The sequence below is a fragment of the Falco naumanni genome, chromosome 14, assembly GCF_017639655.2.
Source record: "Falco naumanni isolate bFalNau1 chromosome 14, bFalNau1.pat, whole genome shotgun sequence".
NCBI lineage: Eukaryota > Metazoa > Chordata > Aves > Falconiformes > Falconidae > Falco > Falco naumanni.
The window spans coordinates 14,328,262-14,343,458 of NC_054067.1; the positions used below are offsets into that span (position 1 = coordinate 14,328,262).

The window sequence follows — 15,197 nt, forward strand, 5'->3', positions numbered from 1 at the left end:
GTATTGCAAGGACACCAGCATCACTGCATGGGCTCAGCACGTGTGTTGAACCACTTGCTTTTAAGATAGATGCCTCTAAGCATCCTGGAGTGCAGCATTACTTACTGTGTCAGACAAACCCAGTTCCTGGCTTCTCTGGGTCAATGTTAAAGGTCTGACAACATAAGAAGGAGCTTGCTTCTGCTCCTCGGTGCGCTGTCTGACATCCAGTCTGGCTTTCTGCCACTTTGAGAGTGGGGTGGGGAGCAGTGATGTCAAAGACCATGATAGGGCTTTACAGGGAGAGCCACAGTCTTCAGGGAATTTTCAGATGTAAGGGATATACAAGCAGAAAAAACACCCCATGCCGTTCTCATATGCCGGAGTAGGGGTTCACTGACTAGTGGCTTGTTTTCCTTTCAGCTTTGATGCCTTTGTTGAGCTCTCTGCCAAGGTCCAGGTGTGGGATTTCAGTGGAATGAGCTGCAATTGTTAACACAGTTTTAGAGAATTGTTCCAAGTTATTTCATAGTTGCTGGTTCTCCTTCTGGAGTGCTTTGGCTTGTTCGCACCTGTGAAAAAGAACATTCTGGTTTAACAAGGAAATGAAATTACTCTTTAAAAGGCTTAGTTGTACAAAATGAGAGGTTTTGTCTTGGCACTTCTTTAAGGTCTTTAACAGGAAGAAGATAAGCATCCAGGAGATCCAGGAGGCTTTTTCTTTTTAAGAGAAGCTTTGAGAAGTTTCCTATATTCTAGTCAGATAATAAAAATGGAAATATTATTCTGTGTGGAGCGCCTAAGATATCTTCCCCCCCCTCCCCCCAACCAAACGGCTAGGCTGAATTCACTGCCCTCCCCATCTACCCAGAGATTTTCACTCTGATGTGGATCAGTCGGATCTGCTATAATACTGGGCATTCAAAATCAGTGCCCTAGTCGATGCTGGTGTGCATGTGCACAGTTGTGTGCCTGGTGCTAAGGAAACTGGGGGCAGGAACATATACCTGCAACATGCTTTCATAATTGAAAGGAAATAGGAGAAACAATGGGGAAAGTTTCCCAGAACTGGATTAACAATTGCAGCATACTTTGCTGAAATTACTCCATTGTGAGGTATCGGCGCCCAGCGTTTGGCGTGCAGGTTTCTGCAGGATTTGAGGGGGGAAAAAACCAAACAGGACTATGCCAGATGGTCACTGAGGCGTGTACTGGTTTTTAGGGGTGTTTGGTAGCTCTGTGTCCCTGGTACGATGGCTATGGTGAAGCCTGAGGGTCTTTATCTGGCTGATGGTATTGTGGTCATGTACGTGTCCGCGCCCCGGGAAGGGCGGATGGCGAGGCACAGACCAGGCATGGATGTTCTGGGTTAGGAAGGAGGTGATTATAATCCAGCCTGTTTGGATTGCCCAGCTGGCTCTGCAGGCAGTCTTTGTTGTTTGTAACCACACCGGTTGTTGCTGTGCATCTAGAAATGCCTTCCGCTTTCAGATGTTGTTCATGATCTCCACGGCGTGTGCCTGCTCTCTATTTCAAGCACAGGGTCTATCTCTTAAACTAGTCAAATCTTCAAAGTGGCAGGTACTTTTCTGAGTGTAACAACCACCTACGTTCCGCATTCTTCCCCAAGCTCTAAGTGGTGTTTGGGAAGATCCCCAGGGTTACAGCAAAGCAGAAAGGAACTGAAATCATACTGAGGTTTAGTTTCCTGTGCTCCACAAACCAGATTGCTAAAAACTGATACATCCCCATGAATTCATGTCTTGAATACATTTGTGTAACATCACCAAATGGCACTCAATTGTGAATGTCTTGTAACTTTGGTACCACTAGAAAAAAATGGATCAAGATACTATTGGCCATGATGTGATCCCTCAACATTATTCAGGCGTTTATTTTCTTTTTTAATGAGACCAGATTTGTTTGTTTGCTGTCTAGAGGCTAGACTTCTCGGGGATCGAGCCAGACGTGAAGCCATTTGAGGAAAAGTGCAGCAGGCGCTTCATGGTGTGCTGCCAGGACTTCTCCCTCAACCTCCTCGCCCAGCTCAGCGACAGGTCGGAAGGAGGACCCACCAATGTAAGGGGAGCTCTGGCATGTCCCGCTTCGTCTTCTTTCTCCTCACGGGCAACAAAACCACTCAGCAGATTAATCTAGGTGGATAAAAAGGTCCCATTTTGCCATGAGCTCCAATGGGACCTGGGCAGGTGGTGACTGCTGGCCCAGTGTCATTGCAGGATTTGTCTGCCTTGGTATTGTGATGTTCCAAAAATATGTTTGGGGACGGGGTCTGTCCTGATGTGCCTCAGCCCGCCAGGAACTGGGAAATCTGGGAAGTGAGTGGTTTGGGGGCATAGGGAGTGGGGAGCATGTCTGCCACGTTCTGGGTCCCTGTGGAAAGTTCTGCTGGTAAATGACTAACGTCCCATCTCCAAACAACTCACTGCTGTGTTGTATTTCATTTCCCCTAATGGCAAGGGATTTCCCTATTCTGAAACCTTCTTCTGACTCCCAGCCTAACTGTGTTCACAGCCACTATGTTATATGTGTTTGTTATTGTGCCAAAGTTGTGCCTTAGCCTAAAAAGCTCTTCCTTGTGTTTTCTGAGCTTCTGATGTCAGTAGACAGCTGTTACCTCTCTCCACAGCCTTTGTTCTGCCGGGCTGAACAGACCAGGCTCCTCCAGTCTTTCCTCCCAAAATGTAATCCCTGTTATCATGTCCAGCGTTTGCTTTGGCTGGAGTCAGCCTTTCGAGCAAGGGTGCCAGAGCAGCAGATAGCACGGCGGGGGGGCAGCGGCACTGGCACTGATCTCTGCCGATGGTACCTTGCCTGATGCCAGTTAGGACTGCAGAGGCTTTTTTGTGATGGTTTCGTACTGGCAGCTCACAGCTAGCACACCAGGCTCATTCTCCTCAGTAACTCCCAGTGGATGAATGCATTGCTGATAACAGAGATTCTTCTTAATCGTCTTTAATCAGGCCCAGAGTCAGACTTCATCAGCACATTTTTAGTATTGATATAATGCCTTCAAGTTATGCTGTAATGTCTTGAACAAACTACAGTCTTATCTTCAGGCCTTCATTTTCATTTTTTTTCTTAGGCGGACGCACGCCTGCTAGGATTTTTGAATTAAACATACATGAAATTATTGCCACTTGCCCTGTGCTCTCAAGGTCAATAGCTACAAATGACTTGGCAGATTTCGCACATGCAGTTCCTCAGCAGTGTTAGCCTCGTATTTGAGCTTTCCTGGTTGGGAGAGCTAACCTGGCTCCTGTGCCATCCGGCACAGAGCAGCTGAGGAACATTTTGAGTGTCTTGAGTTGGGTCATCCAGAGCTGATTGACTTTGGACAACAAGTGAAGTGGTCCTTGGCGTGTGAACGTAAACACTCTTAAGTTGATTTCTTTCTCAATGCAAAGGATAAACAGCTCTGATGGATTTGGGTCATTTTCCTAACTTCATAGTGTATCACTTATATAAAAACCCCTATGGATTTCATTCTTTACATTTCATTGATGGTTTTAAAGTAGCTTTGTTCAAATTGACCGGATCAAAATGCAAGAAGGTGCGGGGAAAATACAAGTTTATGTATTTATAAAGCAAATAAACATGGATCGTCTGTAAGAATGATCTAAAATGCTGGCGTGCAAAACTAAAGGAACAAACAGGTGCTGAAGGCAAACCTAGCAGGGAAGGCAATGCATGTTGGTACTCTTGAGCCTGTAGCATGCGGTTTTTTCTTGACACATATATTCAATCAAATTTCCAGGTGGAGCCCTTTTTCCTAAGTTTGGCATTATTTGACCTGAAAAATAATTGCAAGATTTCAGCTGACTTCCATGTGGACTTGAACCCTCCGTCTGTCCGTGACATGCTTCTGGACAGCTCTGCGTCTGGAGCGGAGGGAACCAAGGGACGTTCGCCAGGCGAGAGCTTTGTGCACGGCATCCCCGAGTCATGCCTGCGCTACATAAAACGGGTGAAGAACGGATTTTTCTCCTCGTTCTGTGTCTCTGTTGAGCTGTGCCTGTTCGGTAGAGTTGCACTGTGTTGCTGTGCGCTGTGGAGAGGCAGCAGTCAGCTTTTCTCTTGAGCTGTGGGGTTTCGGTCGGTGTCTCAAGCAGATTACCACTTCAGGCTCACTGGTGGCAATGGGCAAAGCACCGAGTAGAGTTTTCCAGGACTTGACCATGTTCAAGCCTTGTGAGCCCCCATGGCCCATCCATAGCGGTGACCTGAGCAGGGTCTGTGTGGGCTGTGGGAAGGGACAGCGAGATGACTGGGGCCAAACGCCGTGGTGCAGGTAAGGGTTTCCTGCTCTCTGACAGCCTACTCTGTATCTGTTGCAGGGCGTTTTCTCTGTGACTGACCCACACGTGGAGATCTTCCTGGTGGCCCGTGTGGAGAAGGTGCTGCAGGGCAGCATTACACACTGTGCAGAGCCGTACATGAAAAACTCGGACCCAGGGAAGGTATTGGATGGGGCCGTGGGAGTATGTACTTAGTGGTGCTGCCTGCTGCTGCAGGGAGCAGTGTGGTCTGAAACTTGGGCTGTTTCTGCTGCTCTTCAGCTTCTTTCTGGCCTGAATTGGTCTTCATCCATTCTGCCACTTGCTGTGTTCCCAGGCTGGCTTCAGCTGGGCTGTCCTGGGGGATTTGGTTCCTTCCCTTGGAAAGAGGCAGAGGATTTTGAGCCGAGCAGCTGGGGCAGGGTGACCACGAAGCAAAGTCTGGGCTGGCAGCAAAAAACTAGGACACTCCATCCCCAGAGAAACAGGCTGCACTGCTAAAAGGTGCTACACGCAGTGTCTTGGACTGGTCCCAGCTCACTCCCACTGGGAACAGTGATGTTTTAGTAGCAGCAAAACGTGGGCTTTGCACTTGATTCTGCTCACCCTGCCTCCGTCTCGCTCTGCGCAGAGTGCCATGATCATATGGGGAAACTTATGCAAAGGGTGGTCAGGGAGGGGACCTGGTGATGCCGGTGGCACCAGTTGCTGCATGCCGGGTGGAGCTGATGCTGCCGTGCTGCAGCCAGTCAAAATTAGTCCCTGATAGGAAGATCAATGTATGGAACGCCTGGTATGTGATGGCATTCCCTCAGCACGCTTTGCAAGTCTGTATAGGATGAGCTAATTACGGTCAGTTTTGGAAAATAAACTAATACCCATTGGAAAAAAAAATACTAGTAACACATAAATAATAAATAAAATATCCTGACAGTTTAATGCAGAATCAAGAGGAGTTTTAATTTGACTGTGCCCACAACATGTTTGCTATTGCTTTGCAAAAGTAATAATTGGGCGGGGTGTGTGTGTGTGAAGTGATGGACAGGGATGCCTGTTGGCTGCTTGAGTGACTGTTGTGTGGTGTGCCTGGGGAGCTGTGTGGTGTGCAGTACAGAGAGTTTCTCCTCCCTGGAGAGTGCAGCACTCTTTATTCTTTTTCCAGGGCAGCGTGGAAGCCAGGGCACACACTGACCTCTCTTGTGTTTTGCAGACTGCCCAGAAGGTCCATAAGGTGGCCAAGCAGGTGTGCAGCCGTCTGGGGCAGTACAGGATGCCGTTCGGCTGGGCTGCCAGGTTGGTCACGGTGGGCTGCGCTTTGGCCGTGGTGGGAGCTGCTGCTGCCAGTTATCCGGGACACGATCCAGCCGAGTGGGCAACGGGCCAAGTGACTGGAGTCAGTGGAGTTGCAGCCGAGGGCAGAATCTGGCTTTAATTCCCAAGGCAGAATGGGGATCGGCCTGAAATGTTCCATCTAGAATTAGAAACAAAATATTAAAAAGTAAACAGTGCTGGGAAGACAGTAACCTTCCTGCTGACCTGTAGCTACTGCTATCAGGACAGAACATTCCTGAAGATGAATTACACTGTCCCGTGCTACTGCGGGAATCGGTGTGGGAATTGGCACAGCAGTTCCCTCCTGGCATCAGCCATTGCCAGGGACAGGGTGAGAGCGGAGGGTGTCCTGGCCTGGCGGTGGCAGTAAGCTGGGGTTTGTCTCCCATCTTAGACTCTGCTTTAATTAATGTTCTTCAGAATGACTGGAGATGGTGATCCCAGTCCCTCTCTGTTCTTTTACTGGGACCGATAAAGTACATCAGTGCTAATCCCTTAAATCTCAAGTCAGAGGACGGCCCGAAGGCGAGTTCATCCCTCTGCCACTGCCTCCTGTTGCTAAATTCTTCTTTGGTACTAACAAAAGGGATGGTAATGACATGGGAACACCAGATGACCGTCGCAGTGGGCTGCGATTCGGTGGTATGCAGCTTGCAATGTGTATTCTTGAGCTAGATTTTCCTGTGACACTGGCTGCTTAGCTTTGGGATGGTGTTTTGGGGATGTAGGTTGCTGCTGGGAGCCAGCACACAGCCTGTGCAGCGCCTCAGCCCTCGTTCAAGTGATGCCTCAGCCTAGTGGTGGGCTCTGTGTGGGCATGGGCTTTGGTGGGCTCTTCAAATTTGTTCCTGCTGGGTAAAGAGCTGCATTTGGAGAACCAGAAGTTGAGTGCCCAGCTGCGGGGAGCTGTGTTGTTTTGCATCCCTGGAACAGTTTCCCTCTGGGTTTCAAAGGGAGGTGTTTTCTCGGAGAGGGAGTACAGATGCTTTAATGTTCTTATTCTACAGATACCCGCAGCCTTTATATTCAAGGGTAAAGATGCTGGTATTCATCCAGGGCAGAGTCCAGCCTCCTGCTCTGGGTTTTCAGGAGGAAGCTGATGTATCTCCTGAGACTGGTCTTCATTGCACACTCCTTTCTTAGGAGGATTTCCATGCTCTGACCCCATGTGCAGTTAGGAAGATACTTTACCACTTGGTGTTAGTGGGAAGGGGTTAGGAGGACGTTTGTGCCTGGGGACCAGGCTTGGAACTGGGCTGTGTGTGTCCTTCTCACCTGGCTGGGGAGAAGGGAAATGGGTGATGTCCCACACAATGTTGTGCGACACGATGGATTGCAGTCTGTGTGAGGTCTAAGCACCACATGAGGATGGGAGAGTGATCGGGAAGTCTAGCGGTGTTCAGAGCAGTCACAGGCCAGTGAACCTCTTGCCTGATAAACTGCCCTTCAGCCTGATGTGTCAATGACCTCAGTGTCTGCATATCTGCCAACATTTAATAAATGTGTCTCTTCTTTTCTGCAGGCCAGTTTTCAAAGACTCCCAAGGCACTCTGGATGCTGAAGGAAAATTCTCACCTCTGTACAAGCAAGACAGCAGCAAACTCTCTAATGAAGATATGCTGAAGCTTTTAGCAGAGTATAAGAAGTAAGTGTAACAGACCGGTGCAGAGACTAAGCAGGCATTTTAATATAATTTTTAAACAGTTAAGCATAAGCATGAGATGATCTAAAATACTCAGAGGGTAACAAAAAGCACTGCTGATGTGCTCAGCACCTGAGCTTTCAACGTTCACGCTCTTGTTCCTTTCTCCCTAACACAGACCAGAGAAGACAAAACTACAGGTCATTCCAGCCCAGCTAAATATCGTCATCAAAGACATCCCGCTGGACTTCACAAGTAAGGATCTTGCATCTTAAAATAAATGCTGATGGCTCTAGCCTCAGGAGTTAATGCTTCTATGGGGAGTTTTGCTGTTTCATTAACAGGAGTATCTCGGGGCTGCAATGAGAAATGAGTAATACAGCACAACCACGGACCTGTAAGTCTTTCCAATGGGTTCTGTGGAGGGATGTGGTCCAAGTGCAGAGGTTTACCTGAGAGGTGCATCTGCTTTGCAGTTTGACCATCACATCCTAAATCTAAAGGAAGCTACCTGCCTGCTTTTGTTGTTTTTATTTATTATTATTATTATTATTATTATTATTATTATTATTATTATTATTATTATTATTATTATTATTATACTAATCTTATATAACATTTTTGATCCCTAACGCCAGAGGGCTTCACAAACATGGTCGGTGTCATTTTTTACTTCACATTTTAAGAAACCGAGGCAAAGAAAAGACTCGTTATATGTTCAGTGTCACTCCATGGGCCTTTGGCAGCTCCTGTCACAGGTTCTGTCGTCTGCTTCCCTGTCCAAAAGGCTTTTCTGGTGACTTAATTTTTCTGTTCTTTGAAAGGCCATTACTTGAGATGAACTCTCCCTCACGGTGGATGTGAGTCCCAGTGAATTAGGCAGGGCTTGTGCACTGGTGTTCGGAAACAAACATCTTTCTGAAGCAGAGAGTGGAAAAGGACTGATGCAGTGGGACTGACACACTTTGAGACACCAGTATCAAGGCATCATCTCAGCAGCCTGTCTGCTTGAGTCAGGTGATGTCTGCATGATAAAACAGGAACTTGATGGGTCACATTCCTGGAAGACTCAAGGTGCAGGTCCTGGGCAGAGCAGCTGTCCTTACCCAGACGTGGGTTATTCACAAGACCCTTTGACTTTGCCCAGAGCTGCAGGAAAGTGCCACTTCTGCAGTCCCCACTGGCAAGGAGAGCAGAGCCCTGTGGTGCCCATCCACCCCTCTTTTCTCAATATTGCTAATGCAGTTGGGGACCACAGGTGTTGCATGATCAAGGGGAGAATTTTCCCTTCATCATTTCAATGGGAGTGGTCCAAGTCCTGCTGCCTCGTCTGGTGTGAAGAGGACTGCGTGCTTGAAGAGTTTCAGACCCACAAATTTCCTTTCATGGGCTGTACTTCCCATGTTTGCGGGGTGCGCACTTACCCAGGCTTTCCTTCTCTTCCAGATTGTGTCACGGCTTCTTATATTCCTATAAAGCCTTTTGAGAAGAACTGTGAGGACATTGCAGTTGAAGTGGAGGAGCTTGTCCCAGAAGTTGCAAAATACTGTTATCCCTTCACTGTCTACAAAAACCACCTCTACGTCTACCCCTTGCACTTGAAGTATGAGAACCAGAAGGTGTTTGCAAAGGTGAGTGACCCGCGGAGCAGGCTGCAGCCAGGCTCAGCGGCCTCTGGGCTGATGCTGCTGACCTGTAGCAATGGCTCACCCTCCTGTTCTCCCTCATTCCAGGCAAGGAATATTGCTGTCTGTGTCGAGTTCAGGGATTCAGATGAAGCTGATGCCAGGCCGTTAAAGGTGGGTGCTGGCTAACGGGGCTGCCATTTGCTCGCTGTGTGCCAGCCGGGCTGAGCAGGACGGTAGGAAAGCACTGAGTTTCCATGCTCGCTGTTCTAATTTGGCCAGCTAATTTGGGGCAGCAGCAACCCTGAACGCAGCTTTTCATTTGTGTTTCTAGTGTATATATGGCAAACCTGGAGGCCCTCTCCTGACCACAAATGCATATGCTGCCGTGCTGCATCACAACCAGAGTCCAGAGTTCTATGACGAGGTAAAACAAAGTAGTGGGAAATAACAGTTTTTCCTGGATGCTACAAAACCAAGGGGCCTTTCAGGATACCTCTTTTTCCAGGGCTGGGTGAAATACGGGTGAAAATAATCGCCAGCCCTTTGCCTCAGTAGAAGGGCTCAGCAGAGCCAGAGACTGTCAATTTTTAATGCCAGTTTGTTTTCTGCTGTCTTTACTGTCATGCTTTGTGCACTCCAATCACACACCCCCATTAATAAGTAATGTGTAAATGTGATGAACACATTAGGCAGGAGTTATTTAAGATGGGTAGGAATGTGTCTTGTGTAACTGCATGCAACATAGCATTTCTGAAATAAAATAGAACTTAAAATATTACTCCACAACTAAAAATACAGTCTTATCTATCATGGTATCATTTTAGATTAAAATTGAGCTTCCAATTCACCTCCATCAAAAGCATCATTTGCTTTTCACCTTCTATCATGTCAGCTGTGAAATTAATACAAAGGCAACATCGAAAAAACAGGACACCGTTGAAACTCAAGGTATGTTCAATGCTTATATTACTTCTGTTGGAATGTAGAAGTCCAAGATAAAATGGATGTAGGGACATGAAAAAATATTTGATTAAAATACTAGCCTATCTGAATTTTCTTTTTTGAAAGCAACCTAGTACAATTCACACGTCTACACTGGAATAAAACACATCGCTTTTATTGCATACTAAAGTTCATTTTTGCTGCAATCTGACAGCTATTCCTGCGTGTTCTTGACTTGGCTTGCATGAATGAGCTATTGTCACCCAGGTCACCAACAAAAACTTGATGCTAGATCAGGGCCTCAGGGGCTGATCCTACCAAAACTAGGGATGTGTAAGGGACTGAGTGCACCCAGGTCCCACGGGTTGGGCTGCCTCTCCGTGCAGCCTGTCCTCAGGCGACTGAAGGATGCTCGTCAGGATGCCCAGCCGTGGCTCACGCACTGTTATCTACCCCTCAAACTCACTCCTGATCTTGGTTGTGCTGTGTCTTGAGTATCGTTCACCAAGTCACCAGCTAAAATGTGCCTTAACAAGGCTGACCCAGCCGATCCCAGCCTCGCTGAGGCCACGGCACAGCTGCGAGTTTGATTTTCTCAGGGTGAGACACAGCTCTTTTTGGAGCTTGAGCTAAACAGGTATTGCTGTGTCTCTGCTAACTCTGGTCCACTCCGCAGTGGGATACGCTTGGGTCCCGTTGCTGAAGGATGGGCGGATTGTCACCCTGGAGCGGCATTTGCCGGTTTCATCCAACCTTCCACCTGGCTACCTGGGTCTTGGGGACACGGAGTCACGAAGGGTAAGAAGCCATTTAAAATGGACTTAAATGTAAAAGGAAGAGGAAAGCTGAGCTTTTGTTACCGCTGGAAGTTCTGGGCGTCTGTTGGTTCTCTGCTCAGCTGAAGAGAGCCCTACTGCAGGGCAGCCCCCAAAACTTAAGGTTCTTAGGGACGGGAGACAGGGCACTTTTAATTCCACTTTCTGTGGTTATGTAGATTGCATAGAATATTTTTGTGGCAGGCTGAACTGGGCTGGGGCAGTGGCACAGAGCAGGAGTGTGGGGATGTGCTCTGCGTGCATGTCCTCGCAGGGACGCCTCTGCCCTGCTGCAGTCAGGTCGCTGGTGTTTGTGCCTGGGGGGAACCCCTTCTCCCACCGCAGCCTGTACCTTCTGACCAGGCATCTGTCTGCACAGAGCCACCTTCTCACTGCAGTCTGAAATCAAGTATTTGAATGTCGTCTGTTCACAGCAGCCCAGCGTGGATGCAAAGTGGGTGGATGGAGCAAAGCCACTCTTTAAAATCAGAATCCATTTGGACTCAACCATTTACACCCAGGTAAGTTGAGCACCTCACTCTTAAAAGATTTTCAACACAAATGCAGAGGAAGCAATTGCTGTATCTCTACTACTGCTGTGCTGTAGGTGCTATGGGAAAGAGGTACCTGTGTTTGCAGAGCAGCACTGAGATACTTCTGTAGGAGCTGGTCTGGGATTACTTGCAGGGATCTGCTCCTCTGGATGTGAGAGACAGCTGGGAGTGGATGAGCCTGGGGAGAGGCTGATGTTTTCTTGGCCAGCTGCACTGTAACTAGGCAGGACCAAGGAGACATTTGAGCAAATGAGCTACTTTAATGATGCAAAAGAGAGAAGTGGTGCAAATGAGAGATTTTTGCCAAATATCAGATTGCTTATTGAATTTTTTTTTTAAAGTTTCCTGACAACAGCAGACACAAGGAAACAAAAGTCCTGATTTCCCTTTGAAACCAGTTCAGGCTGTTTTACCATGTCCTTGTGTGTTCTGCTGTTTTAGGGTAGTGACAGACTTCCCCAAGCTTCATGTGATGTGCAGCAAGGATCCCTATCACATGTCCTGGGGCACCTCCTGTCAGCACTGCTCCGGGAAATGCCCTTGGCAGGGCTTGTTGCCCTGTGCTGGGTGTAGTCAGCTGCACTCACATCACAGCAACTCGCTTTCAGCATCATCTGTAATCTGGGTTAGGGTTTTACTAATCCCGTGCAGCACTGAGAGCAGCACAGTAGTTTCACTCCCAACCAGATTGCATTTACAGATACTTTTCAGGGTTAAATACTCCAGTAATTAAATTGAAGGAGGAGGGAGAGGAATAGGAAGGAGAGTCAGCCTCAGGTGGACAGTAGGAGGTCAGTATGGCAGTGTCAGTCACAGCCGGGAGAGGAGGGCTCCCGCTGCTCCAGGCCAGCGTTGGATGGCGATTGGGACTCAGGGCAGTGCAACCACAGGAGAATTTTAACACCGCTGGCAGTTTGGTGCTTAATCTCAGGGTTAGCTGGGAGTCAGGGGATGGGCAGTGACTGGGTACACTGGAAAAGGCAGGGAGCAGTACTGAAGTCCTGGGGGATGGCAGCCAGGGACCAAGAGTGCCACTGGTAGCGACATGGAGCTTGCTAGGGACATGGCCTGCTGCTGCAGGTAAGTCAACAGATTTTCAAGTCTAAGCTGCGTAGTAGGGGTTGACAGATATTAAGGTTGCTGCATTGAACTTGTTTGTCTCTTCCAGGACATGCACTTGCACAAATTCTTCCAGTACTGCCAGCTGGTTCAGGCGGGAGCTAAGGAAGTCCCAGGAGAGCTTGTTAAATACCTAAAGGTGAACAGTGCCTGTCGGTGGGCTTCCTTCGTGTTTTTACAGACCATCCGTAAACACCCAGACCCTGCCCTGTAGGAAGGCTCACTGGCTGCACCACTGGTACCAGCACATTGTGCAATACCTTACCTTTGCTTACTGACACGACTGTCTGCTGCCTGTGAGCTGCTTCCCACTGCGTTTCACAGCAGATAGAACATGTAGCCAGCATCGCTCTGCCATGCTCATGGCAAACCCTCCTCCCGGTGTGCTCGCACACTCCTCCCCTGCCGCCCTAGATCTGGTTCAAACCTTTGAACTGTAGCACAATTCCTTGTTTTTAGGATTATCCGTTCAAAACAGGATTATTTTTTTTCAGGCTGGAAAAGATTGGTGAGATTATCAGTCAGTTAAATCTGACCACAGATGATCTGTGACCCAGACCCAGCTTTTCGGCAATCACTGCGGCATGAGTAAGGGCCCTGGAGCCGGTCCAGCAGCAGCTTCTGCAGAGAATAGACTTGCTGGCTGCTTACTGTCCTTGTTTACTTCCATAGAATCATAGAATGGTGTAGGTTGGAAAAGACCTTTAAGAGTCAAACCATTAACCTGGCACTGCCGAGGCCACCACTAAACCATGTCCCTAAGTGCCACATCTACCTGTCGTTTAAACACCTCCAGGGAAAGTGACTCAACCATCTCCCTGGGCAGCCTGTTCCAGTGCCAGACCGCCCTTTCAGTGATGAAATTTTTCCCAATATCCAATCTAAACCTTCCCTGGCAGAGCTTGAGGCCGTTTCCTTTTGTCCTATCGCTCCTTGCTTGGGAGAAGAGACAACCCCCACCTCAACAACTGCCTGTTTTTGAGAGTGGTGCTGTAGCAACAGCTCAGCTCCCAGCGGTGGGGATTTATCCTCACAAAGTTACTAGGTGTGTTTCAGATAATGTAAAAATATTTTAAGAAGCAGAAATAATGGCAGGTTTTGAAGCCAGGCACTACAGAAACAATTGCTTTGTTGTGAGCATTTCCTCAAGGAGCTCAGCAGGTCCCAGCCCTGCCCGGCCACAGTGACCTCGCAGCACCCTGCAGCCAGGGGAACATTTACATGCTAACCACGAAGGAGGGCTTCGTACCTACCGATACCTCAATCATTTCAGTAATTTAAATAACTGATACAGATTTAAAACCCTTTCATTAGGCTTGAAAACTGAAAATGAAACACACTCTTTCCTAGATTTGTATCGTGAGAAGTCTGTGAGGTGGGTGGAGAGCATATGAACCGGATGATCTTGACCTTCACCAGGTCACTTAAATCCCATTTGCAACAGCAAGCTATGCTCTTCAGGGAAGAGCCTCACTGCAAGTCTTTGGGCATCAGGTTTCCCTGTTCCAAAGACATTTGTGCAAATGGGAGTCACTTCAACAAAACGTCAGAAGTGATGAGAAGAATTGGGAGCAAAACTTCAGCCTTAAATTTTGGGTTGTTGGGATCAAATCGTAGCATGTGACCTTCAGTTAAGTCATAGCTGCCTGGGCACATCTGACAGGAAGATTAATGAGTGCCATGAGTGGATTCATGTTGCTCCCCGAAGGCATGCAGCTGGGATCCGTCAGCTGGAAGGCAGGCAGCGAGTGCTGCCATGGGTCCAAATCTGCCTGTCCTCTGGCAGGCTGCAGCAGCCCGCACCCTGAAGCGTTTGCTAATGCCTGTCCTATTGCCACAGAAATGTCTGTGGACTATAAATATTTAACATCTGCGAAATGTCGAACTAAAAGTGTCTGTGTTTTGAACATTTGTTTTAGTGTTTGCACGCCATGGAGATCCAAGTAATGATTCAGTTTCTACCTGTAATTCTTATGCAACTATTTAGAGTCCTTACAAATGTGACCCAGGAGGATGAAGTAGCTGTCAACTGCACCATGTGAGTGTTGGGTAAACCATCCGGTTTTCTTCAGTTGCAAACGCAAAGCCGCAAACTACAGTGCAAAGCAGGGTGTGGTTTCCCAGTACAAGGTGCTGAGTGACAGCATCGCCTGCCTGGCTGCTTGCTGTCCTGAGCCTGCTGTGACACACCAGCTGCTCCCTTCCCTGGCACATCTGGGTGGCACGGGGGACATCGTGGGGCCCTTCTCCTGGGAGCTGCATGGGGAAAAATGCAGTGCTTTAAAGATACTCCCGGTTTGTTTTTCAAAAGAAAAAGGGTTGGCTGGTGGGGATGGCTGTGTCAGCCGAGGTATTGGGGCAGCAAAAGGCTCCAGAGCACCCGAGCATGTCCCAGCTGCAGGCAGCAGATGTGGTTTCCCTGCGGGAGCGATGCCCCAGCCTCGCTAGTCCCTTGTGTCAGAAGTGTTGCTAAAAATCCCCTGGAGCTGCAGAATCGTCGCCGCCTCTGTGCTGGCTCAGAATACGGGGCGGCGGCTTGCGGAGCGATGCTCGGCCGTGCCGGCAGCCCCAAGAGGGCAGCACCGGCCGGGGCCCGGTCCCCGCGGAAAGCTGCTGCTGTCCCCAGGCGTCTGCAGGGCCCACAGGGAGCAAAAGGTGCAAAACCATCTTCCCCGCCTAGCTCTGGCCACGACACCCCGAAACTGATGGATGCATTAAAACATCCGTCTTCCTTCTGTGATTCTTCCTCTGTGGAGTGCTGCAGTGCAAAGCGGGATGCTGGGTGCCACCCCGTGGGGATCTTCCTCCGACTCCGGGAGGCGTACTGTGCATCCACGTACCAAAAACGTCTTGCTCCCATGAAATCAGAGGTCAGAGGCTGAACCCTGGCC

The 15,197-nt window shown here is 48.6% G+C and overlaps 1 protein-coding gene across 4 annotated transcripts in view; it reads left to right on the top strand.

The window, feature by feature from the left end:
• The window catches only part of DOCK11 (dedicator of cytokinesis 11), an 82,062-nt gene that overhangs the window by 30,366 nt on the left and 36,499 nt on the right, over window positions 1-15,197 (top strand). For 3 of the 4 annotated variants that reach the window (XR_005830890.1, XM_040614113.1, XM_040614115.1), the window contains exons 11-24: window positions 1,918-2,058; window positions 3,755-3,964; window positions 4,335-4,457; window positions 5,485-5,567; window positions 7,129-7,251; window positions 7,427-7,503; window positions 8,695-8,879; window positions 8,982-9,047; window positions 9,208-9,300; window positions 9,701-9,824; window positions 10,495-10,616; window positions 11,068-11,154; window positions 12,356-12,445; window positions 14,226-14,344. Coding sequence is in view for 3 of the 4 variants with exons in the window: in XM_040614113.1 (XP_040470047.1) it covers window positions 1,918-2,058; window positions 3,755-3,964; window positions 4,335-4,457; window positions 5,485-5,567; window positions 7,129-7,251; window positions 7,427-7,503; window positions 8,695-8,879; window positions 8,982-9,047; window positions 9,208-9,300; window positions 9,701-9,824; window positions 10,495-10,616; window positions 11,068-11,154; window positions 12,356-12,445; window positions 14,226-14,344 (1,643 nt within the window). In the remaining variant the exon portion in view is untranslated. The remainder of the gene's footprint in view (window positions 1-1,917; window positions 2,059-3,754; window positions 3,965-4,334; window positions 4,458-5,484; window positions 5,568-7,128; window positions 7,252-7,426; window positions 7,504-8,694; window positions 8,880-8,981; window positions 9,048-9,207; window positions 9,301-9,700; window positions 9,825-10,494; window positions 10,617-11,067; window positions 11,155-12,355; window positions 12,446-14,225; window positions 14,345-15,197) is intronic. The other variant, XM_040614114.1, reaches the window with a different exon arrangement.